This window comes from Desmodus rotundus, chromosome 2 (assembly GCF_022682495.2).
Source record: "Desmodus rotundus isolate HL8 chromosome 2, HLdesRot8A.1, whole genome shotgun sequence".
NCBI lineage: Eukaryota > Metazoa > Chordata > Mammalia > Chiroptera > Phyllostomidae > Desmodus > Desmodus rotundus.
The window spans coordinates 173,863,951-173,890,070 of NC_071388.1; the positions used below are offsets into that span (position 1 = coordinate 173,863,951).

General features: G+C 39.4%; 1 protein-coding gene and 1 long non-coding RNA gene across 3 annotated transcripts in view; one reads left to right on the forward strand and one right to left on the reverse strand.

Moving 5' to 3' along the window:
• GLS (glutaminase) overlaps positions 1–20,320 on the forward strand; it is an 81,105-nt gene extending 60,785 nt beyond the window's left edge. For both annotated transcript variants that reach the window (XM_024563941.3, XM_053918881.2), the window contains 4 exons: positions 15,533–15,594; positions 16,694–16,770; positions 16,859–16,922; positions 19,900–20,320. In XM_024563941.3, coding sequence (XP_024419709.2) covers positions 15,533–15,594; positions 16,694–16,770; positions 16,859–16,922; positions 19,900–20,056 — 360 coding nt within the window. In that variant the 3' untranslated portion in view covers positions 20,057–20,320. The remainder of the gene's footprint in view (positions 1–15,532; positions 15,595–16,693; positions 16,771–16,858; positions 16,923–19,899) is intronic.
• Positions 18,776–21,913, reverse strand: LOC128780263 (uncharacterized). The gene is made up of 3 exons (XR_008426196.1): positions 21,608–21,913; positions 19,865–20,000; positions 18,776–19,385 (listed from the first exon to the last, which is right to left on the reverse strand). It is a non-coding gene; the product is annotated as an uncharacterized lncRNA (long non-coding RNA).
• Between the last annotated feature and the right edge of the window lie 4,207 nt (positions 21,914–26,120).

The window sequence follows — 26,120 nt, forward strand, 5'->3', positions numbered from 1 at the left end:
TCTTATGTTTTCTGCACAATGAAACCTTATTGACATCTCTTGATAAAATGACAGAACAAGTGATTTTGTTAATTCTTCAGTGACTAATACTATTAACCCTCTTTAATCATGCCAATAAAATATTCCTGCCTTAATATGTCTCTCTCTTTTTTTTTTTTAATATTACCTGAAAGAGAAACTTTAGAGAATGACAATGAAAAACTTTAGAGTATTAAGAAGGAGGGGAAGAAGAGCTTACTTAACTTTCTGTTTACTTGTTTGTGAAGTGTTTCAACTAAAATACACAATTACAACAGAACTTAGAGAATGTATGACTTTCTCTTTGTCTTGTTTCAAAAGAGAAACAAAACTAATTTGCTATGTTTTGGGCCAAGAAATAAAAACTTGAGAAACTTTAATTTCTATTTTGTCCCTGTTGTGCAATTTTACTTTACATCCACCATATATATCTGCCACGAAATCAGCACTGTTGTTTATTGGCATCCGTTATGTGTTGGGCTTTGTCATGTAATGGTCTGCTTACTCATGTGTTAGTTCATTACCTTGTATTTAGGAGCTCTGGCTGGAGGCCTGCTGCTATGTTTGCATACTGAGTTTTGAAGTTTTTACTTTTAAAAATTATTATTCAATACTATTATGCAGCTTAGAATTTTGTATTCAGAACTTGGGGTGTTTTGCAGAAGTTCTTAATAGTTTGAAACTGACTTACCTAGTGCTTTTTGGATTTAAATAGCATCAGTGAATGCTGGGTGCTTGGGCATAATATCTGGACAGGTAGCCCAATGTGATATACCAAAAACATGAACTTTAGAGGTTTGTTTTCTACCTCAAAAATCCCATGTAATTTTTTTATTTCATAACATCTGTTTTAATGTTTTTAAAACATAGTATATATCAGTTCTATGAGTAACTTTTCCTTCTTCAGAGGTGGAGTAAATAAAATTGGCTTCAGGAAGATGTACCATTCTAATTCATTCTGACACAGGACAGTAAACCATAAGAGTTAATCCCTTAAAAACCTTAAATCATAGGTTTGAAATTACCATACATACCTAAATTGGCTATGATGTAAAATGGAAAAGGATGTCCCATCCATGCCTGTTGCCTGTACCCAAAGACCTTGGAAGTCCAGAAGTTCATTTGTCAGTCCCTTAACACGGGAAGCTTATTAGCAGGGTGCAGACTAGAACTGAATGTACATTGATTAGTCCTCAAAAGTGTGGACCTAAACCCAGGTAATCTGGGTTTGCCTAGGCAGTCCAGTTTGCTAACAGAAAATCCTGTAGTTTTTTGTAGATTTCTACTTCCAATGTCAATAATTTCAGCCAACTCTAGCAATGAGGCATGTGCAGTATACCATCAGCAGAAATTTAGTAATATCAAAATCTGAATAGTATGGTTTTTAGGATTATTAATAATGACTAGTACTTATTGTGGGTTAGCCATCAGTTTCGCAAAACATGTTTTGAGAATTTTTTAATCTTCAAAAAATCTATGAAGTGTAGGTACTATAATTATTACCTGTATAGATTTATGTAGGTCTTCTAAGTTCCCCAAGGTCATTTAGCTTTTAGGTGTATAGAACCAGGATTTGCACCCAGGTAGTCTGGTTCCAGAGCCCATCCTCTTGACCACATGTGACTACAGCCAATGTGTCCTTGCTAATAAAAGTGGGATAGATACTCCATGAAGATAAAATGACACTAACAACTTCAAAGTGCCTTGATAGACCAAGAATTCAGGGAATTTTTATATTAGGAAGGTTATTCTGTGGTAATTTCATTTGTCACTATATGTATGATGCAGGTAGTGTCTTCATCCCATATTACCAATATTCTATGATTTTAGTATATGCATATATGTATTTCACTCATAGATAAGAGATTCATATGTCCAGAGATCCTTTCATAAATTAGGTGTGATGGGAAACTGTTGGGGGACTTTGCTGACATGATCTGACATGATCATATTTATTTTCTGAAGTGTTGATACAAGTGGGAAGAGCCAATATTACTTAACTGCATGTGAAGTGAGAAAATCCAGTAGTACTTGACTATAAGATACAAAATCAGCCCTAAATCCTACTATTAAAGTTATTCCTTAGCTCTATTGTAGATGTAAGTGCTTTTTATTGCTTAAAATATCTTCCTTGTATGTTCCTAGAGCATTAAATATAAATGAGTGTGATGGTACTAAAGACTGCTGTTGATTTTGTTGTAATTCTTAAGATTTTAGAAGGTGCATTTTTAAATCCTTTTGTTTGCCTTCTCTAAATGTTTATCAGCTAAACTCAAATTCATTAAAATATTTATAAACCCTACTTTTTAGAACTTTTCATAGATATCAAAGTAGGGGCTTTTATAAGTCCTATTTACATATGACAGTTTTATGAATTAGAATGTCCAAAAATTATTGTATTTTTTTCACATCTGCACTTGCTTTTAGTATATATATATTGGAAATCAACAGAACTAGGATGATTCAATGATGAAAAGAAGACATTTTTTATCATTTAGAGCCATTTACAGTCATCCTTGTGTATATGCTTGAGTTTGAGTTTAATGACTTTAATACAGTATAAGCAAAATCACAAAAAATATGCCATGTATACTGGACTGTGAAGAAACAACTCTGCAATTAAACTGTGTCTAAAAAGTAACTTCTATGTATCCCAGTGCCCTTACTCTGGCAAATTGGGGGCAAATGTACCCATTTCCAATTAAATGGTTCTCCTTCCACTATTGCTTTTGCAGCAAAGTGCAATGGTACAAGAGTAGTCAAATACCTCATTCTTTTTATGAACTTGATTTCCCATTTATGTTACTGTAAGCAAGTGGCCAGGACTCTTCTGTTTTCTAGGTTAATATTAGTCCTTGTTATACTTCCTTACCAATTTTTCATCTCAATATACCAGCAATTTTGTGTTCATCTGGTATGTGGTTTTTCTTCATTTATGGTACTATAGTGTAGATCTCCCACCAGTGTCCAAGATCAGATCCCTCTACATAAAAGAAAATTTATAACCTTTAAATTTACTTTTTTTTTCCCTCTCTACTAAGGACCAGTTATCCCTCACTATTTCATTAGTTTTTGTGTTTAAACAGCATACAACGAGAATTAGTTCAAGATACTTAGCCCATTTAATGTGATGGAGTAGTTCATATTTTATATAAATTAACCTTAGTATTACCCTGTTCATTATTTGTCCACTAATTAGTTCTTCATTCCCCCAATATTTGTTTCTTGCCTTTTATGTGCCAGAACTTGCGATATGCTTAGGATATGCAGTAGTATGATCCAGCTCTTGGTGTTTGCAACCCAGAAGGGGTTGCAGACACTGAATAAGTAATTACTAAAGTAATTTAAATAGTGGTAAATGATCTGTTAATACTGTACATGTATATCTAGTTTATTTTAATTCATGAAGGAAGTAAAATGGTATATACCATATGACACCATTTTTATATGCCAAAGTAGACTTTATGAGACACTATCCAATGTAGTTCAACTGTAAGAGTGTGCGCACCCATCTTCAATAAAGCTTACCTTTGGGAGGAAGGGGAATGGATGGGGGTGGGGGTTAGTTAGCTGTATCTTTCTAACATTTTATTTTCTTTTAAAAATACTTAAGCAAATGTGATGGTGATGAAAGTAGTGTAGAGTGCTAGGAGAGGGTACAGCAAGAAAACCTCATTTTATCTGGATGAGTAGGTATGGTTGGTTTTCCCTGAAAGGTGATGGTTAAGTTTTGACTGAGTTAAAGGAGAATGGAGTAGGATTAATAGGATAGTTTGTCTTGAAGGCCCCAGGAGAGGAAGGAGTTTAGGACATTTGGAGAAGGTGAAAGAAAGCAAATGTGATGAGAAAGGGAGGCAAGGTGAGTGGCAATTGCCCTGGACGAGTCTTAGAGATAAGACCACGTTACATAGGGTAGGCCTCATTTTAATGTGCATTCGTATTGTTCCTGTGTCCTAATTTTAAAATGCAGATTCCTAAGGCCCAGCCCTAGAGATCAATTTTAAATTTTTCATTTTTAATGATCACCGTAGGTGTTTCTGCTGTAGGTAGCCCTCTGAACACAGTTTGGGAAACATTTGTGTAGGGTTTTACATCCCATATTAAGAGTTTTGGACTTACTCAAAGTGAAATGGGGAACTTACAGGCTTTTAAGAAGGGGAATGACATGACTGGTTTTTAAACACTTAGGGAGAATGGATTAGAAGACAAAAGTTGAAGTTCTGGGTCTGGGATGTGAAGTGATGGTGGCTTAGAATAGGAAAGCAGGATGAGAAGGGTAGGTGGGGTTAAGTCAGCAGCAGTTGGTGATAGTATGTGGTTCGTGAGAAAGAATGAGGTAACAAATTGACTACCAGGCTTTTAATATGACAGTAGGACAGCCACTGCTGTATTTACTAAGATGGAGAATACAGGAGGAGCAAGCCTTGGAGTACAGGAAAAAATTAATTTTGGTGATTTTAACAATTAAGGGTCTGTTCGACTACGTGTCAGGAGGTGCATTAACAGTGGTTTAGACGAATGGAGTGATTTTCTTCAATGTAACGAGAAGTCGGGGGGTAGACAATCCAGGACTAGCGTTACCAGCAAAGAATGCTTCTGCTCTGACCAAACTTGGTGGGTCGGCATTAGACCTCATGCCTGTCACCTTATAGTGACAAGGTAGCTCGTCCACCTTTGGCCTCACTTGTATGGTCACAGTGGAAGGAGAAAGGAGAGAATGACACCTAAGTCAGGTAAAAGAAGTTTTACAGAAACCCATCTTGACACACTGGCCAGACTGGCTGCAAGGGAATTTCGGGAAGTATTTTTAGTTGAACACATTGCTACCCCTAACAAATAGAGATTCTGTTAGTATGGATGGGGATAGGGGTAGGGGATAGGCAATGGTAGGCAGTTAGCAGTGCGTGAAAGCTAACTTCTGTTTGACATGTCTATGTTTGTGAGATATCCAAGCAGTTGTCAGATACAGGCTTCAAATTTAGAGTGGTCAGAGCTGGAGATTGAGTTTTGTGGGTGGTCAGCATGGAGAGAGTAGCTTCGAAGCTGTTAGAGGTAATGTGAGATTGCTCGAGGAGACCATGTAGAATGAGAAGAAACTGGTATGAACTCCCATTTTGAAAGTAGGATAGAGTAGTAGGGCTCCCACTAGGGAACACTGTTGGCCAGAGGAAAAAACCCTGCATAGTGTGGTATCAGAAGTCAAGGAAAAAGTATCTCAAGAAGTAGAATAAGTATTAAAAGTAACTTGAGGGGTGTCTATTTACATGATCTTAATTTTCTTTCTTTTGGTGCTAAAATGTCCTTTAATTTAGTAACTGATAATAGTACATGGTAAGGTTGTTTTTATTGTTTGCATTCGGGAAATAAAAAATTGATAGCCCATATTGGTACCCTCCTCCCCCACTTTTAAGTAAATTGTATTGGCTTTGAGATTCAAACGTAATTCAGAGAACTCCTGGGTGAGGGTTGATTTGGCTGCTGATTAGAAAAGATGGAGTGAAGAAGGAGAGCTTGAAGTAGATGCGAGAAAGGAAATGGCCAGTAATTTGAGTCTCTGGGAAGAGATGGAGCTCTCAGTGCAAGTAGAGGATTGGGTTTGGTGGAAGAACATCTTCAATAAAATAGGACCTTGAAAGGCAAGTAGGTAGGTTTGCAGACATGGGGGAAGGCTGAGGAAGTTTCTGTCCATTGGCTTCCATTTTCCTGCAGAGTATGAAAAGATTTTTCTCCTGAGAAGGAGCTGTGAGGTTTCAGGGAATAGAGAAGACAGGAAATGTTTGATCTTGGAGGGGGGGGGAGGTGCTGAGGGCAGTGTGGGAATGTTGTCAGAATACCGTTGAGGTTGGTCGTCATGGATTTAGAGGGATGGCAATCTCTGTTGCTCCCAAACCTTCCCCCCACCCAATCCAGTGCCTGCATCCTGAATTTGGGTTTAGAAACTGCAGAAAATCAGGCAAGGGATTTTAGAGCATTTACCAGAAACATTTTAACAATAGGCTTTGGGATCTACTTCAGAGCCAACCTACATAGAAGACATCCTATTAGGGTTTTTTTTCCTTTTAGAATTTGATTCTACTTAAAGAATTTTCAACTCTGTTAATAGAGATTACACTGACAAGTGAGTCTTGTGTGTGATTTTGCCACACCCATTCTTTTTGCTTCACAGAATAAAATAGTACTGATAAGAATTATAAAGGTTAAAGATGAGCACTAAGCATAAGGCCCTGAGAATAGTGCTGAGTGATTTTTTTGGCATACACACACATACATATATACACATATATTCCCCTCAAACATTACATTGCTTTATTTTTAAGGGTCTTAAAAATATCCTATTCTCCAACAGCTTCTTGTACTATATGCTGGAGGAACATGCCATTAAAACTTGAAAAGTAATCAAATGTCTATGAAAGCACCTTGTAAAGTACATAGCACTAGAGAAACGTTATTGTGCCTGTTCTGTGTGTCCTGTGCAAAAAGCATGCATGTTGGACTTTCCACAATACAATTGTGAATAAGCATTAAGGAATGTAGAGAATTACGTATGGCTCCCCGAATACCAATGAAAATGAGGGATTTATTTCCAAAATCAAAGCAGCGAGGATGTATTGTGCTTCGAATAACTATAGGACACTCATGTCCATGTGCCTTGCTTTGTTGTAGTAGTATGCAGTGTGTCCCAGCTGGCTTGTAGCCCAGGGTGGGTGTGAATGCGGTCCAACACAAAATCGTAAATTTACTTAAAACACAATGAGATTTTCTTGTGATTACGTGTCACGATGTATTTAATGTGTGGCCCAAGACAACTCTTCTTCCAGTGTGGCTCAGAGATGCTGAAAGGTTGGACATCCCTGATAGGGCATGCAGAGTAGAGATAGGCCCTTTAAGTTGAAACCTTAATTCTGCCTCTTTCACTGCCAAAACTTTGTTTTGTTTCCCAGCAGAAGGAAAACCCCATCGTTTTTCAGGGACTTCTTTGTATTCATTTAAGTTTTTACCAGACTCAGAATCTTTTGGTTCCAGTGGCCCTGCTCCTGATTTTTTTTTTTTTGAAGTAATACATGTAGGCTTTTGCTGACCAATTTCTTCTCTTATTCTTCTTTGCTTTTAGTTTCTTTGACTCTTTGAGGTTTTATGTACTTGGTTTTTATTAGTTAATAATTATAAACAAAAATGATGCTTTCTCATGAGAGAAGTGTGGCACCTCGTCCTCTCTCTGAGCACTGATATAATGTTAACTAATCTTCATGGAGTTTTGCAAATATTTGCATAAGAGAGGAGAAACGCAGAAAGATAATGAGTAAGAAACTTGGATGGTTGTCAGTGGAGTACCCGACACTCAGGGCTGCCACATGGACAATCCACTTGGATTCAGAGGAATAAGCTAGCTACCTTTGCCCTTGCTCAATTTTATTTGTCTCTTATTGGCTGCTTACATCTTAATTAGGACTGCTGTTTGTCAGACCACACAAAGATATAATTGTTAGCTACTTATACTCAGATATAAAAGGAGACTTGCTTATGAGCCCATTGGTATCTTTTTAGACTTTTCATTGGCATTTGCCAGAATCATGTGAACCACTGAGATAAGAAGTTGTTCACTAGCTGCCAGTGCTTTAGCAGAGCTCTATTCACATTAACCCAAACTCACATTTCATCTTAGAAACTGCAACACAAAGAATGAAGATACTAACATTTTCCCGTTGTGGCATCAATATGCCAAATTGAGTAATTTGTTTTGTTCCTTTATTTTTTCTTCAATTAAAAAAAAAGGCTTTGGTTAGCATCTCAATAAAAAAATAGTATCTCCGATTTCCCTATAAATTGTTTCTTAGTTGCTATTTCTGATTTCCCATCACAACCTGTTTTCGTCTTGGTATTGTATTGGTGAGGAAATCTCATCTCAGGTTTTCTTAGGAAATCTCTTGGCCTAGTAGATACTGAATACCGGCGTCAGGCAGGCTGCGCCAGAGCCCTCCCTCTTCCACTTAACAGCATTGTCATCTCGCTCAGGTTTTAGACATGCTAGCCTTCAGTTTCCTGGCCTTTGAATAACAGTAACAGGGATAATAACACTTAACAGCACTCAGCTTAGTTCAGAGAGAATAGGTGTTTCATGTTGGCTATTTTGTTGTAAACAAAATATAATCCTAACTTTTTGTCAACATGGGTTGTCAGATTCCTTTGATATAATTATGACTTAGTTTAAGAAAAATCACTGAGAAATTTTGAAAATGATATGGGTAAGAGATTTATTACTTCACTAATCATGAGCAGAGTACAGTGTGTGGAGCTGACATTTTTAATGAAATGTATTTTGTAAGTGAAATTTCTGTACTTTCATTTAGAGTAAAATTTACTGTTTGACTTACCACTCTATTAAAACTACCATATGAGAACCTCCTGTGTTTGTGTAAAAAATTTTGAAATGTGGTCATGAAATTGCTGAACTGTTACTCATAAAGGGTTTTCTGTAGTCCTCTGATCACATCAGTTTGGATTAGTTTTGTCTAGTTAGTTTTAACTACTATAGTATGTTAATAATTGTGTCTGAATTCTGTGATTTCACGAGAAAGCTTAGGAACGTGTGGCCCGTACTGATCTTAAACTGTCTAATGGCGAAAGTACTAATGTTTTGTTTTACACGTCCATATGAATATTAAACCAGCTCAGTAATAAGGGAAAGAGAAAATATCCTTGATCACATACACATTGTACAGGTTTATAGTTATACCCTTGTCACAAAGCAATTAATTGACATTTACTGACAACTCTACATTTTTCTTCAGTTATGCTGTAGTAAGTGTGTATTTTTAACCTGGCCTTACGAAAACTATTTATGAAAGAAGGCTGTAAAAAGCCAAGCTGTAGTGAAGCTTTTAAAACAAAATTGGATCTGGGGTGATGATGGTTTATTTAACAGATGACGAAGAGTATAGTATCTATTCCACAGCAACAGATACTGTAGTGAGCTGGAAACAAGAGAGCAGCTTACGTCAAACTGGAAAAAAGTGTGGTTTTGATACTCCAAACATGCCAGTGTTAAATGAACTTGTGAACTGGAACATTTTTGTACCCTGTTATATGACTTTGTACAAATAAACTATGATAAGGTTATGTGGTTCTGGCAGGTTCTGATAAAAAGGTCTGATAAGGGAAAGTGCGGTAGTACTGGAAAACCTGCAATATGAAAGGAAAACTGTTAATGTTTAATTTATAAATGTTTAGAGGCCACTTGCCCAGATGAAGTTTGTCTTCGCTATGGGGAGGCATAGGGTAAACATAAGGGCACCAATTCATACAGGGTACCTTTCTGCCATGTAGGCTCTGCTTCTTTGTACTGCGGAGCGATTCACTTAAACACAGGTTCCATGCTCCTGGCAGCTGCTGTTAACTCACTGTTTTCCAGACCCTGGCCTTCCTGACAGGTATTTTAAAATTAACGTAACTCGAGGGTCCACTGGGGAATTAGGGCAGAGGGCCTTGATCAATGGTTAGCACACCTACATCCTTTGCAAGAGTTGGCTCGGATTTGGAGGAGTCATCCTTTAGGGGTCCTCCCCCTCAGTTTGTGGTCCTTCCAGAGAGTGTACCAGTAGCGTTGGGAATATTTGTGGAGCTCTTGTAACAGAGCAGGGACTGGGCTGCCCCTAAATGAGATGACAATCCATTCGCCGTCTCAAAGCTGTTGAACTGCTCTGTTTTCTTTCTTGGCATTCTAATAGCTCATTTCTTGATTTATGTAAACCTTAAAAATGTAGGTGGCTATCGCTGGCATGAAGAGGCATTTGGGGCTTTATATATTTTTTAAGATTTTACGTATTTTTAGAGAGGAGAAAGAGAGGGAGAGAAACATCGATGTGTTTCCCCCGGGGACTTAGCCCACCACCCAGGCATGTGCCCTGACTGGGAATCAAACTGCGACCCTTTGGTTCGCAGTCCGGACCTCAGTCCACTGAGCCACACCCGCCAGGGCTGGGACGTTAATATTAAATGGTGCTGTGCAGGTGCTGCCTCCTGGTGTTTTTCTGTGTTGGCATGAGTGACCCTCATTTTGCAGTGACGCTTCTGTCTTCTGATTTGGGCTAAATTCAGACCTGCAGCTAGCTTTTTGTTTTCATCGAAAGAATACTAAGCCCCCACGTTAACCTTTTAATAATTTTTTTAAGGCAAACTAGTTCTCCCTGCCCCCACCAAGTTAGTCACAAAGCATTTTAAAGTACATTAAAGTTTTCTGACTTATTTTATATTTATCTCTTTGAACTGAAACATGCTTATGAAAAAATATTAGTATTCTCTCAATAAACTGGTTATATTCTAAAATCAGCCTTTCATGAGCCTTATTAATAAGAAATTTACTCTTAGAACTTTAGAAACATTGAATAATTGATACACACATTGTATAGCCTTTCAAACGAGCTTGACCTAAATTCAGAGTTTGTTAGAGGTGTAGTTCATGCATACAGTCACAGATAGCTCAAGGACTCACTGCTAACACACTGTGAAGAATAAGAACTACAGGTAGTTAATATTAATGCTGTGCACATCAGAATTCTGGATTTCTCTTGAGTAGTCGGGGAGATAAGGTACACAAGTAAATGTATCATGTGTGCTGGTGAAGTCAAGGTCGGAGAAATATATGACTTCTGATTTAAGAGATTAGAGTTCAGAGAGGAAGGGTTGAGAATGACATTGCAGTGAAAAATGGGTGCAGAAAAGACGTTTTCGGGGAATAAATCATACGTGCTGTGGCTTGGGGGAGCAGAAGGTACGGTCAGGGTTGTGGTGGGAAAGAAGGGATCTAGCTGATGACTCCTTGCCACGTGATGTCGCAAAGCACTACGTGGGCAGCCGGCAACAAGCTACGTGGATGCTGCTGCCGGATGAGATGCATGAGGAAGGGTGGCAGCCAAGAACGGCTTTCTGAGGCACTCACGCTAGCCCTTATGGGAATGGAGAGATTTGATTAGGAATCTGTGTGTTCCCAGGAGAGAAAGGAGCGTAGACACTAGATAAAAACAAGGGCAGTGGTAAGACCAGTTTTCCTCTGTTGAGGTTGAGAGAGAAAACAGTAAGTTGGCAGACTGAAGAGCCTTGAGTACCAGGCTAAGGAATTTAAATTTTATTAGGAATGATTTGGGGGATTATTTTTTGACACTCCCTTGCTGAGGAACTTTTAGTGATCAGAGCAATGTTTTGTGAAGGTGGAAGGAAGACTAGAAACAGGGCACCTGTCAGGGGAATTGAATAAATTTGATAACACTATATGAAGAAGTAAAATGAAGGAAAATAGAAGAATAAATAATGGTTATAATTTAATCCCAAAATGGTGGTAACAATTTGAATATTTGATGCTTTGGGAGAAAGTGTTCATGTAGTTAACACTTTTAAAAAATTGAGATGTAAACAACACATATCTGTAAGTTTAAGGGGTACAGTGTGTTCATTTGAGTCAACACTTTTTATATCATTTTTGGGTCAACACATTTATTGAGCACCTATTATGTGTGGGAGGCACGGGGCTTATTGTTGGGAAGAAAAGGGCAAAGTCTCTGCCCAAATGAAGCTTACATTTAATGGGGAAAGAGACAAGAAATAAATAGGCAATGATAAAGGCTCTGAAGAGAAAAAGCAAGGTAGGCGATCAGGAGTGATGAAAAAGAGGGCAGTGTTTCAGAGTCTGAGATAACATCTGAGTAAAGACCTGAATGAAGTGAGCAAGGGAGGCTCTTCACTACCTGGGAAAGAGCATCCCCAGCAGCAGCACAGCAGGTGTGGCCTTGAATGCCCGGTGCCCCACAGGAAGGCTGCCTGGCTGGGGTAGAGCAAGGGGCAGAGTGGTAGGGAATGAGACACACAGTGTAACCAGGGAATAGAGCATGTAGTGTCCTGAAAGCCATGGTGGAGAGTTTGAGTTCGAATTTTATTGCAGCTATGTTGGAAGGTCATTGGGAGTGCCAAGATCTATATTTTCAAAAGATCACTATGGAGCAGAGTTGAACAAGAGGAATACAGTCACGTGCCACTGAACGATGGGATATGTTCTGAGATACGTGTTACTAGGCGAATCCATTGTTGCACAAGCACCATCAAGTGCACTTAATAACCCTAGGTGGTATGGGCACACACCTGGGCTCTTGTGATACACCACCGTGGAATACAGAGTCTTTTGGTTAACCAAAACATCAGGCAATGCATGACTATAGTTAGGAGGCTATTGCCATCCCCCAGGTGAGATAAATTGGTAGCTCTGAGCCTAGGGCAGCAGCAATGGAGGGGGTGAGAAGTGGTGGGCTTCCAAATGTCTTTGGGAGGTAGAACATATCTGTTGATGAGCTCGATGTGGGTTGTGAGAAATAGAATTGAGGAATAACTCCAGGGCCTACATGGTGGGTTTGTGTCTCTAAGAAAAGACAGTTCTGCCCCCCGGTGTAAGCAGACCCTCTCAGCCCATTTGTGTGGAGGCTCCCTTCCTCCCATCACAGGTACCTGGGTTCTGCAGGGTACCAGCAGCGTGGGGGGGGGGGTGGGCAGCAGCAGGATGGTGACTCAGTTATTGGCCTGAGCTACTGGGTGAATTGTAGTGTCATTTCAAAGTGAGGGGGACAGGAAGAGGAGCTAAGGTGGGGTGGAGAGTGGAGGGAAATTGGTGGAATGAAGTCCTCTTCTGGGCATAAGTGTGAGATGCCTATTAATAACATCCCAGAGGCAACGTGAAGCAGGCAGACTGATTAGGACTTTTGGAGCCCAGGTGGGGAGCCATCAGGGCTGCAGAGAGGTTTGCTATTTTTTGAGTTTGAAATGACAGCATGACAAGCAAGTGGAGCCATAGGGTTAAGGCTCACAAAGATTTAAACAAAGATTTAAAGATGTAGAGTGCAGTCATTCTGCACAAGGAATGTATAAAATCATTGAGGGGATTATGTTGAAAAACACGAAGGATGGAGACTGCCTTCGGCGTATTACCAGGCAGTGGGAAGTGGGAAATGACTGCAAAGCAACAGCCAGGAGGAAGATCCGGATGGCCAGCATCGTGGAAGACTGGGAGTGAGAGGTCAGAGGTAATCAGGCTTTAGGACAGCTGCCAGAGCTTTTGAAGGTACTGTCTATCTAGAGGTGATAGTGGGTGTGAAGTTAACTTCCAGGGAATTAAAAATACAAACTACTTTCAGAAAACAGCTACTGAACGTGGTAACAATAGGGTTATGTGTTGGTTTTCAGAACAGGATGAAGTTGTGACGTGAAGGCAGAGATGAGGGAACCAGTGAAGGAGGGGAAAGTTGAAGGTACTAGGGACAAGGGGTAAAGGAGGGAGCAAAGTCAGGGAGCCTGGGGGCATAAGTTTGAAGAAAGAGGAAAGAAGTGTGTCTCAGAAGTGAGGAAAGATAGATACTTTTTGCTTTGAGGTTTGCAGGGAAGGAAGGGAACATAGGTCTAAGAAGTAGGTTTTAGCATAACAGGAGGGAGAGGTGAGAACAGTTTGTTATCTCAGTAAAACTGGGCAGAGTCATCTGTTCTAGGGGTCAGCCTGGGTAATAACATTCTGAGAAAAGTGTGAAAGGGAACCAAGAAAAAATTGTCAAGCAATTGGAATATGGAGAATAATCTGTAATGGCCCATCAGGGTTTTTTTTTGGGGGGGGGGGGCGGTGCAAGAATATAAAGGGAATTGAGAATTCCAAATTGATCCAATTAAAAAAAAGAAGTTAGGGGCACCTGGACCAGTGGTCCATAACCCAGCAGAGTGCCTATTAAAATCACCTGGAGACTTTTCAAAAACTGTTTTCCTGTAAATGTAGAAATGGGAGGAGGGATGCGTGTGTAGACTTTTAGAACGTTCTGGTTCATTCCATTAAGCTCCCCTCCACACTGAGGGGAGAAAAACTGTTTCCCGCTGAGAAAACTGTTCGGGTTTGCAGGAGACTGACTACAGAGTAGTACCGGGTAGCCAGAAGGAAAGTTAATGGACTGAAAGAATAAAAAGGGTTTTTTGTTGTTTTTAGTGATACCAACAATAATAGTAAGCAGTAGTAAAATTAAAATTTGGGGGATGTGCTCAGCCAGCTAGGTCCCTAAACTGCAGAACTTTACGGAGTCTTTCATATGCTCATGAATTCCCAGGAAGGGGGATTTAATATTTAAAAAATACCTGACCACAGGACGCTGCTTTCCCCTTTATTTTTATTGTTGACGCTAACACAGATGTCCCCATTTCCCCCACCTTTGCCTGCCTCTACCCATCCTCCCCCAGGACCCTTTTTGTCGTGGAGCGTCTGTGGTCTCATTTCCGTTGAACACATTTTGAAAATGCTGAAGTAGAGTCCAGCAGTGGTTAGTTTCAGTTTGGTATAAAAGTTCACAGCTTGTGGGAAAGGGAAGCCATAGTGGAAAAGAAGGAATGTCTGGGTTAAAATCTCAAAAGCAGCTCCCAGGGCCATGGCTTTGTTTGTGGATAACTGGGTTACTTTTTTATTGATTGATTGATTGTAGAGAGAGGAAGAGGAGGGGAAGAGTAACATCAACCCCTTGCTCCATTTTATTTATGCATTTATTGCTTGATTCTTGCATGTGCCCTGACCAGATATCAAACCCACAACCTTGGTGTAACCGACTGAGCTACCCAGCCAGGGCTAGCTGGGTTACTTTCCATCCCTCCAATTAAATTTCCCCTTTCTTCTATTAAGCTCAATGTCAGCTGTTGAAGTTGCAAAGTATAAGATAAAAGTGGGAATTTATGAAGGATTCACAAACAGTGTATGTTCAATAATTCAGTTTCTCAAAAATGACTGGATAAAAAGCCTTTATGAAAGCAGACCAAAATCCAGTGGCTTTAGGATAAACTAGCTTTTTCCTTGTTATAAGGACAACAAAGTGGATAACTGTGAAACGAAGATACATGTTGAAGTCTTGGAGCGCTCAATAGCAGTGCCTTAGTATTCTGGGAGGGCACCCCCCTTGTGAGCAGAGGCAGTGCCATGGGCTCTGAGAATGCCCCAACGTACGCTGCCTGGGCTTCGGAGTGAAGACTGCCCTTCCAGTGAAATACAGTCCTGTCTCAAGTTTGAGATGATCCATACTGAATGTTGTCTCTCAAGATTGCCAGGCCAGTGATTGGCGAGGACAGTGACTGCTGATAGGGATCAGACATTCAGGTAGCGTGATGTAGTTTGTAATAATGTCACAGCACTGAAACACACTGAATGAGGAAGGCTCTGAACAAATTTTAGTTGCCCCAACTGTGTGTGCGTCACAGGTCACAGCTTTCCATTCTTTTGGGCAAATTGGTATCATTTCATTCCTTCCCTCGTGTATCGCATCTTTATTGTTGAATTTCCGCTCATAATCTTCTATTGGAAAAAGAAAAATAACGCATATATGCCTTCATTTTGTGCACTTGTGATAACTTTCTGTGTGAACCAGCTGAAACGTTTAAAGCACCTGGAATCACCTACCAGTAACGACTTACATTCTGTTTACTTTCTGCTGTGGAAGCCTGAACTTTCTTTTCTTCACAGGTGAAGTCAGTGATAAACCTTTTGTTTGCTGCGTATACTGGAGATGTGTCCGCACTTCGAAGGTATGTTAATGGGGTGGGTTAGCATATGGTTTATAGATGTTTATGAAGTTGCTTCTGGGCAAATGGCCGTTTTTAAGGCTAAAATCTCACTCGCATTTCCCTCTAATAAAATGACTCAGACAAATTTATATTGTTTCCACTTCCAGTGTGGTAGGGTTGCTGTGCAGTCCTGTTCTTTTCTACTTCCTATCAAAGCCTAGTCCCCTGTTTTCCTAAATGATAACTGTTCAAATGCTTTCTCAACCCCCATCTATCTCCCCACCCCATCTCTGGAGGGGGCCGTGTGCAAACAGGGGCATTGGGGGTTCTACAGATCACCAGAGTTAGAAAGGTCGCCTAGTACTGCGTATTTAACATAAAGACTTTTCTATAGACTTGCAACTGAACTTTAATGTGAAAAAAAGTCTGTGCCTAATTTCCACCTTTGTTTTAAAGTCTGATTAGTACCTGTATTAACAATACTGTTATAAACTTCACAGTTGCTAAGAGACTAGATCTTAATTGTTCTCACCACAAAAAAAAAATCCACTGATAATTATGTGGTTGATAGGAGTGCTAGCTAACACTTTGTTGATAATTACATTGTAATATATAAATGTATCAAATCAACACATTGTACACCTTAAACTTACATAATGTTATGTCAGTTATATCTCAATAAAAATGTGCTCTTCAAAGACATTTTACAAAAATAAAGTCTGATTAGTACTTGTAAACTGTAGACTGTAAAACATACAAGGATGGGAGTCTTAGTGAAAACACAGCTTTAGTGTAGGTATTAGTTACTTGCCCCTCTGAAGCACAAACTTCGGTATAGTTGTACCACTATTCTTGAGTTTTGAACAATAATGTCATGAAGCTTCATTCTGTGAGATGGTGAACATGCCCTCCTACCCAGAGCAAAGCTAAGGAAGAGAGGGGAGGTGGTGTTTGCCTGAGGCGCTGTGTACTGGTTGAATAGGGTCTCCAGATGCAGTTAGTGAGCCTCGTGAAGGATGGCACCTGTCTCACTTAGACTGACCTGATGGTTTAAATGTTCCGCACGTGAACTAAATTTTGTGTACATATAAAATGAACGGCTGTGCTTCCAAATTTTCAGATTTGCTTTGTCAGCCATGGACATGGAACAGCGAGACTATGATTCTAGAACAGCACTCCATGTAGCTGCTGCAGAGGGTAATTACATGAACCACTCATCTATTTCTTTTTCTCAGACTTAATTTCTACTCAATACTAAAATCTGCTTGTTTTGTTTTGGGCATAGGTCATGTTGAAGTTGTTAAATTTTTGCTGGAGGCCTGCAAAGTAAATCCTTTTCCCAAGGATAGGTGAGCACCAATGTTACCTTCTAACATATCACTGGCAAGCCAGGGTTTTATTATACTGGGGTATAATAGTTAAGTGACAGTATATTGAAATCCATTATGTATATCTTGGAGACATTCTTGAACTTGGTATGATTCCTTACAAAGGCAACAAAACCTTATTTCTGCTAGGGAAATTGTTCTCTTTCCCATATTCTATTTCTTGTCTAAGGATGGTGTCTTATCTAGAATTTTTCAGGTTAGTGTGACTGTCAGTCAGTACACTGTATGAAGAAAACAATTCTTTGCGTTTGGAAAGAGAATAGGAATTTTGTTTTCATGGGATTTTTAACTACATGGGGTAGACAAGATCGACATTTATGGGACCATATTTAAAATGTACATGAATATTACTGTTATAGAACCCTAAAGTGAATATACTGGAGTTTGTTGAAGTTCCTGGATTTGGGTAGTCACTTTTAGAAGGCTTCATGGAAGTGAGGTTTTAATCGGTGCTTTGGGGAAGAGACGAGGTTTGAAGGCACGGAAGAGAAGGGCTCTCCTTGATCTTTCGTGGGAGGTACTGGCCTGGGATATATTTTGCTCCTCTGCTTTACACTGGTCCGGGTGCAAACTGCCATTCATCCTGCAGTAAATGCTGTCCACACAGTGGTCAAGGGAGGGGTAAGAGTGAAGCTTCTGTATATAGTGGAAATCTGCACTCATATACTTGCACATGGCATGACTATCTCTATATATTTACGTGCTCCAGTGTTGGGTGCGTAAGTGTTCACAAGGGTTATATTCTCGTTAGATCTCTCACTTTATCATTATTTAGTGTCCTTTTTGCCTCTTATTTTAACCCTTGTTTTAAAGTCTACTTTGTCTGATACAAGTATTGCTACCCCAGCTTTTTTCTGTCCTTTCCATTTGCATGAAATATCTTTTTCCATCCCTTTACTTCCAGTCTGTGTGTCTTTGGTTCTGAGGTGGGTCCCTTGTAGACAGAATATATATGGGTCTTGTTTTCTTGTCCATTCAGCTACCCTGTGCCTTTTGGTTGGAGCATTTAATCCATGAATCCGTGAGTAATGAGATAAAGGTTTAGAAGAATAGAAGGAAAGAAATACTTGGAGAGATTTGATATTAATGAGTTTGGATTGGATAATTGAGGACTGTGTTAAGTTTGGGGCATGCTGATTATTTTCTTTTTCATTTTTTTTTAAATTAGAGGTTTGGCTTTTATTAGTTCAGCTTGCAAGAAATGCGGACAAGTTATGTCAGTGTCTAAAAACTGTTAGCAATTTTGCAAGTGTGGGGAGACTTCGGTCATCTAAGATCATAACCTTTATTGGCAGTATTCTAAACCTCGCGTTAGGGTTACAGCCCTCCACCCTTTTATTCCCAAATGTAATGCCCATAACAGCTCTTTCTAGAGCAAGAAACTGAAGTGGTTTTTTCCTCACCTGTGTTTATAATCCCACCTAAAACATTATTTAACACATGTGGAAGTATTTACTGTGTTTTGCATATTTAAGGATTGAAACATTTTGATTTTACCCTAACTGGCCACTTGGAATGTGGAAGTAGATAGCAAAAGTTAGCAAAATAAATAACTAGGTGTTCACCTATTTGAGAATGTAAGTTAGACCAAGACAATTCTTTCCTCTATTGCATCGAATCAGTGTCACCTCAAATTGTAAAACAGGCTTGAGTGAATTTAGTGTATTCTGTAAAGTTCTTATTTTGCATTATTCACAGAAAAAAAAGAGTTGCAAAGAAAATAACTTGGAGTTAACATTCAGTATTTTTTTTTCCAGAAAGACATAATTATGTGCTGGATTGAAAAGTCCCCCCACTTCCCCATTTAAGGCCACTGACTCCCTAAATTAAAGGCCAATTCATAGAAGTAAAAAGCAACTTAATTCAGCTTTTTTGGGGGGGAGGAAATACATGTGAAATGTTACTTACCTGATTTAAAAAATTAAGAACAGGTTACCAAGGTTTATCCAAAAATATTTTTCAAATGAAGCTATATACAAAACCTTTTGGATCCATACTGTGGCCTCCTTAAGAAGGTAAAAGGGTAACGACAGAGATGGAAAGAAATAGCAAGAAGGAAAACCAGAAGGTTGTGAGTGGCCCATGAGAGCCTGGTAGCCAAGGAGAAGTGACAGAAGTAGAGAGGATGGGAAGAGAGGCATAATAGTTTGGGAAGTATTTGGGAACTTAATTATCATACTCTTGTCATTTACTTGGGTTGGGTTTCGTAGTCTTGTCTCCTTTTTCACGAGGCTAATTAGCCCTTTAACCACTGCTGGCAACTCTTCCTGTCTTCCGTCTTCATCTCTGTCAGCCTAAGGAGCACTGCCCAGAAACACACGATGGAAAGGGTGGCTATGCTTCTGCTTGAGCAGCTGAGCCCCTGGATTCCCCTCTTTACCAGAGATGATGCAAGTGGCCATTCCTCTGGGCTTGAGCTGGCTCCTGCAATGTGTATTTGAGCTCTAATGAGGTGGTGGTTATTTCCAGACTCGTGAGATTTACTGTGATAGGAACACAAATGTTCTATCAAAGGCTAGGGTGATGAATGCTATATACCTGAATTTTCTTTGGACATTTTATTTAAAGACAGATTCTTTGAGCTTTTCATGAAGTTACAATTCAGGAATCTAGAGGAGTCTGTTTATCTGTCATCACTAGAGCTTCCCCTCCAAAAGCACTTAGGCATGTGAACAAGATCCTCCTGTAGAACATAATTTTCTCTTCCTTCTCATATCCCAAAGTTGGCTCTGAGATCACTTTCTGAATTATAAATCCCTTTCTGTATTTCAATTAATTTTTACTTACGTCACTGCTAAAATGGCTAAATCTGAATGGCCCTTTAACCTGCATTTGGAACCCCAGAATGCTCGGTTTCACCTTTACCTAACTACCTAATGACCCAGGAATTGTACAGCAATTACCTAATGACCCAGTCCGTGCTGTGCTACTTGTGTAGGTGGAACAACACTCCCATGGATGAAGCGCTGCACTTTGGACACCACGACGTGTTTAAAATCCTCCAGGAATACCAAGTCCAGTACACCCCTCAAGGAGATTCTGACGATGGAAAGGAAAACCAAACCGTCCATAAGAATCTTGATGGACTCTTGTAATGATCTTAACCCCAAGATTTAAATCGCTTACCTATTTAATTGTGGAAAATGATTACAAAGAGCGTGTGTGTTTCTATCTGGTAGTGATGTATATTTTACATTTGTCATTTCAGTGTTACTGGAGTTTTTCTTCATTGTACGCACAGGACAAATCTGATCTCTTTGGGAAAAATAGAAATAAAACAAATCTCCCTCCATAATGTGAGCGATAATTTACCTCGTGCATTGTATAATTTGATGTAAATGAAATAGTTACCAACGCTAGCTAAACTGTGAGGTTTTCATGATTTACTTTTGTGTTTTTTGAATTTTCAGTTCATGGTGAGCTGCTTACATGCCTCTGTAAATTAAGCTCTGTCATACAGCCCGTCCAAGTGGGTCAAGGCTGCCTTTAGAAGCAAAACAGTGTGATTTTCATGACTTCAAATATAGACTTAGTTTGAGTGTTTGAACAACTATATGCACTTATGGTAGTGTGTTTAAAATGTCTCCCATCGCCCTAGCTTCATGATGTGACTTTGAAACTTATAATAATAGTTAACAACAGTTAGTAGGATAGACCAGTTCTGACTAGACTTTATCAGGGAATCTGTTTAAGATATATTTGGTGACCAAAACATATTTGCGAATGTAGTTATAATACTTTTGAAAATTTTCCTTTTTCTATGTCCCCTTTGCCCAGCCTCTCTTCCCAGACGCTGAGCTGTTTGCCTCTCTCCTTTAGCTGGGAAAATGGATGCTGGCATCTATGCAGTTTTCATGTTTTCCACAATAAGTCAAAAAATTCCTCATTTATTCGGCATCTAAGCTATAACTATGCCACTTCTCTATAGGAGATGAGCCAGAGACAAATTACTAAGTACAAAGTAGTCAAATTTATCAGCCTAAAGAAGGGATGTGCTACACAGCTCTTTAAAAAGGTATTTTTCAGCTTCCAGGATAAATTCAGAAGTGCTCTAAGTTACCAAAGTTATTATAATGGTACTGGAACTGCTACAAATAACATTTGTTTTTTAAACCTGTCATTAAAACTGCATCGAGATATTTATTCTATTTAGGGACCACTAGATCACTCCAGTTTTCTCCTGATTCTGTAGTGGATGATTTTTGGTGGACTCTATCATTTAATAATAATAAAAGGCCATTCATTTCATTTTAAATTGAGACCCAGCGTTTGTTTTGGGGAGAAACTGCACACACACTTTATCTATCGTACCTCAGAGGGAAAAGGGTATGTTAATGAGAACTTCTGATGTTAAGCACACACACGCACACACACAAATGAGCTTCTTTGAAGCTGTGTTTAGTGAAATAAGCAGAAACCTCAACCACATGAATGTTAGTTGTTACATTAATATAGCAAATCCTTTTTTTTTTCCTATCGGCACACACAGCTGCTTCCAGGCTTTATCGTGCCTCATGGCCCCTTTCCCACTCTGCTAGCCTTCAAGTGTCAATTTTTGCTTCCAGTCTAAGTCAGCTGCTCTGCCGTCGCCCTCCTATTCCACAGACAGTACCTCCTTTAGTGGAACCATGGCCAGTGTTCCTTACCTGAGCTGCATCAGGCCCGAAGCCGCTCCCGTGTGTCCTTCTGTGGGAATAAGGTGGGTGGGCATCCAGCCCAGCTGCTGTGCTCCTGCCCCATGAATCTATGTCAAGCCATGTAGACAGGTAGCATTTGCAAAATACTGCAGAGGAACAAAGATATCCCCCAAGATATTATGGGGTAGACACACTTGAACTGAAATCAATTGAAATAATTTGGCTCAACTAGCAGCTTGCTTTGTGTGATTAAAATGTAACATTAAGATGGTTCAATTGTGTGGCTTAACGATTACCAATGATTTTGAAGCTTTTCTTTAATAAAATGAGGTTCTAACTATTATATTGGAACAAAGATAGTTTTCGTATCTTTTCTCAGATCAAGACTGTTTTGTAAAATCATTCTGGTTTAGTTAAATGTGCCCTTATTCACCCACGAGGTTATTTGTGTGACTGTACACTGGTTCCGGCTCTGGCCGTTTGCTGTTGGCTGATGATAATGAACACATTTGTTTAAATGCTTTTGATTATGCTGTTAACTGCTGCCATCTGTATACTCCAAAGACCTTTTTGTTTTGGCTTTAGTGCTTTTTTTCTGTATCATGAAAGCTGTATGTGGTCATGTTTATTTCAAGTTTTGTATACATTGTTGTTTTTGCTGCTTTCGGTTCCAACGATCTCATCTTTGGGTGTAAACGTGCTGTAGCTCACGCTGCCCCTCTGCTCTTGGCTGCAGAGCTGGATGAGCTGTCCCTATCTACCGTTTGATGCTGTTGTATGTCCGGCAGGGACTGAATGACCCGACGTTGGATTAAGATTCTTCCTGGGGATTGTACAGCTATGAATGTATTTGCCACCAGAACCTCCCAAAGTGAATCTAATCTTAAAACTCTAAGTTGTAAGTATTTTGAAACCGGGAAATATTTATTTTAAATGAAATCATGTAGTGTTGCTTTTTACGGCATAATAAATACATGTATCAAAAAAACAAAACCTGTGAAAATGAAATTTTTGAAAAAAAGCTAAGGTTTTCTCTTATATCATGGGGCTGGGAACTCCAATGAGATGGGGACTGTGTTCAGTTGGTTCAGATCCACTTCCAATGCCTACTGTGAGGCTGGCACCACACAAGGTGTTAGGTGTGGTTACCATAGTGATGCAGGTGAGAATTGTATGTGAGCTCAATCCTTGAAGGTGACAGGATGGGCAGGCATGTATTCCCCTACAAGCTGACACTATCCCTTGATAGTTCGGAAGTACTCAGTACATATCAGTTGAATTGAAATATTGAACATGTCCTTTGCTAGGAGTGGTTCTAAAACCTCTAAAGAGTAGAGAGGTCCTTTTCACAAAGCCTTGCCATCTGCTTAGGGAGCTGAACCTACCGCTGCCACACTAGGGTCTGAGCGGGACCAGCAGGTACACTGCAGCTCCAGGCTGGTTCACGGGTGTGGGGAATGGCATTTGCTTCCAATGTGCGAAACCCCTGGTCCCCAAGTTTAGGGTTAGGGTCTGGTTTTCTCACCACAGAGAAGGTACACGAACACCACAGCTGTCCAGTTTCAACTACCAAAAACTATTTGTCACAAAGTAATTTGCTTTGTTATAGCAGTCAAACAGTGTTAATCTCTCTGCATTGCTGACATTTTGGAACTGAAAGAGACATCAGAAATTTTGAATCTAATCCAGTTCTCTCACAGATGAAGCTGAGACCTAAGAGTGGGATGTAATACGAACTTAGTCCCATGTTCCTTCCTTCCATCCTACCACACAGTGCACACTATGGATAGAATATCCAGTTATCTGCCTGTTAGCTAAAATCTTGTCTCTGTGTCACTTTAAGGAGAAGCATAAATGCTACACTGTTAAGTCTTGCAAGAAGTCAGCTTGAACTGTGCATATGCACATGCTCAGATAAAAGCCTGACATCAATGCAGGGGAAACACATGGATGAATAATAATCCCAAATAGTGAAAAACTGAATTATACTTGTTCGTAATATAACATGATTGTTTTATTTTTGTGGGATTTGGGGGCGGGGGGAGCCAGGGTAATCATCCTAATGTCACCTGCTAACCCTCATAGTAAAATGAGTAAATTTGTAAATCATAGACCCAGGTGGTAGAGGAAATTAGCCCATGAATGTGTTAGGTGGCACTGAAAACAAAGGCTTTGGGGGAGAGGTGTATTTTACAGTTATATACAGAAAGGATGTGGTTTACTAGAACACCAGGGAAGGTACGTGTGTTTTTAGATGAGAAGGATTAGAAGTTGTCAATTATTAAAAAGGGGCAAAGATTGGGTCTTTTGTTTCTATTCTGGATCCTGAACCTGACCCCAGGCCTCCATGAGCCCTCGACTTGCCCCTTGCTGCCTCTCCAAATAGTCAGTGAAGAGTCGTCTAGGACGTGAGTCCAACAAGCAGTCGTAATAGCAAAAGAACATCAAGACTACTTCCTTCTCGTACAAGAAATGGGGAAAGGCTGTAAACAGACACTAACACCACGGTATTAGGGTGTTATAACAGCATTAAGAAATACAGAATTTACAGTATGATAATAGGTATTTGACAGCTTTCTGTCAAAGGTACCTTTTAGGTACATTTATAAATTCTTTGTATGCTGAATATAAACTTAAAATATAAGTTTAAAACTGTTTAAGTATGGTTCTTTTCTTCAGCTGGTCATAATAGATATTTAATTGCTCAGTATGAGAAACATAACCTGAAGTTAATTCACCAGAACTTGGAAGCTGAGTCTTGAGTGAGTTTCATTTAAGAGCTATATAAACTCATCTTAGAAAGTTCTAAAATATATTATCTTTAGCCTCCCTAAAACTGCTTTAAATGCCATTTCTTTGAAATTGTGTATATTCTATATAACATTTAAATTTTTGTTGCTTTTGGCTGTATGTTTGCTTCACAAAATCATTCTTAATTTAAAAAAATGTTTAAATGTCACTCGAGAACATTTTTTTATCGCTTTTTAGAGAAAAAGGAAGGGAGTGAGGAAGGGAGAGAGAAGCGTCAATTAGGCAGTTGCCTCCCACACTCACCGGGACCAGGGATAAGCTTACGAGGCAGGTAGGTGCCCTGACCAGGAATGAAACCCGCAGCCCTTTGGATCCGGGATGATGCTCCAACCAACTGAGCCACTCTGGCCACGAGCTCTTCAGTTTTAATAAGTAAGATGACTGTACTGGAACATATGATCCAGTATCTTAAAACATCTTAAAATTCCACAAAATCAGGGACCTTTCTCTGATTTTGTTTACCAACATTTCCCAAACATCTAGTGTAGTGCTTGGCTTATTGTAGGTACTCAATATACATTTGATAAACTAATAAATGAATGAATAACCAAAAGAAGCTATTCGAGTAAATTACCCCTTTCTTTGGGAACAGCATCTCAGTTCAAACGGTAGCCACCAGAGTTTTCAAAACAATTTCTAGTTCGTTCTTGTTTTCCCTGGGACAGTCAAATGTGAAAATGTGGAAGAAGCGCTTTGTTCCTTAAGACTTTATATTCCACTTCAGCTTACAGACAATAAACAGGTTTTGCTCATTTAATGCCAGATAAATAGCAAAATCTATTTATTGCCATTTCAGAAAACTCTCTTAGTAAGGAGAAATTTCTCCCAAGTGTTACACATATAAGCTCTATGCTTATGGAACACCCTGCAAATTCCATACCAGAAATAGTCTTAATCCATCCCTAAGCCAGGATCTACTTAGTGACTTCTTACAATGACCAATTACATCGGAATACAAACTTAGGCTAGCTATGCAGGGCATTATCTACTTTACTCCCTGGAGAAAAATAGCTCTCCATGTTCCTTATAAAGAAACGCCGTATTTCCGAGATGTAAGCACGGCAGATATGGAGATGAGAATAGTTGTTACAATGCCAGAATTCAAGCTTGTTGTGGCTTCATAATACTACTGTTCCCTGATAGCTCTTCACACAATAGTTAAGTCTAACCTGCCACAGTTACGTCTAACTTGGTGATTGTCTTTTCTTACACTATTTTTTTCCAGCACATGGTGTCTTTACTTTAAGAAGGTCACGGCTTTCCAGTTTATAACGTCTTTGGAGAAAAATGGCTCCTTTTTGTGTGTGATAACTTCCCAGTAATAATTCATCCAATCACAGAGGTGTGGATTTTAGATGGCTGCTTTGGAGACAAGACAGAGTACCATTTTACATACATTTTAAAATTAAAAACTTACATTGGCAGTACTGAAATTCATTTTAAAATAAGCGTCAGATTATTTGTGCATTTGGAGGCAGCTGTGGTTGCCAAAGCCAAACTGCTTTTTTCCAGTCGCTTTCTGTGGCACCCGTGACAGCCCGTTCTAATATTGCTTCCCCTCTGCTCTCTCTTACTCACTATCTTCACGCACCACAGCAATTTGAGTACAAGCAAGGTAGGAAAAAACAGCACTTTAAAAAATGGTGTCACCAATCGTATTTGAAAGTAAGGGCTGATATATTTTTGTGTTTAATCATAAGTTTTAAAAAAA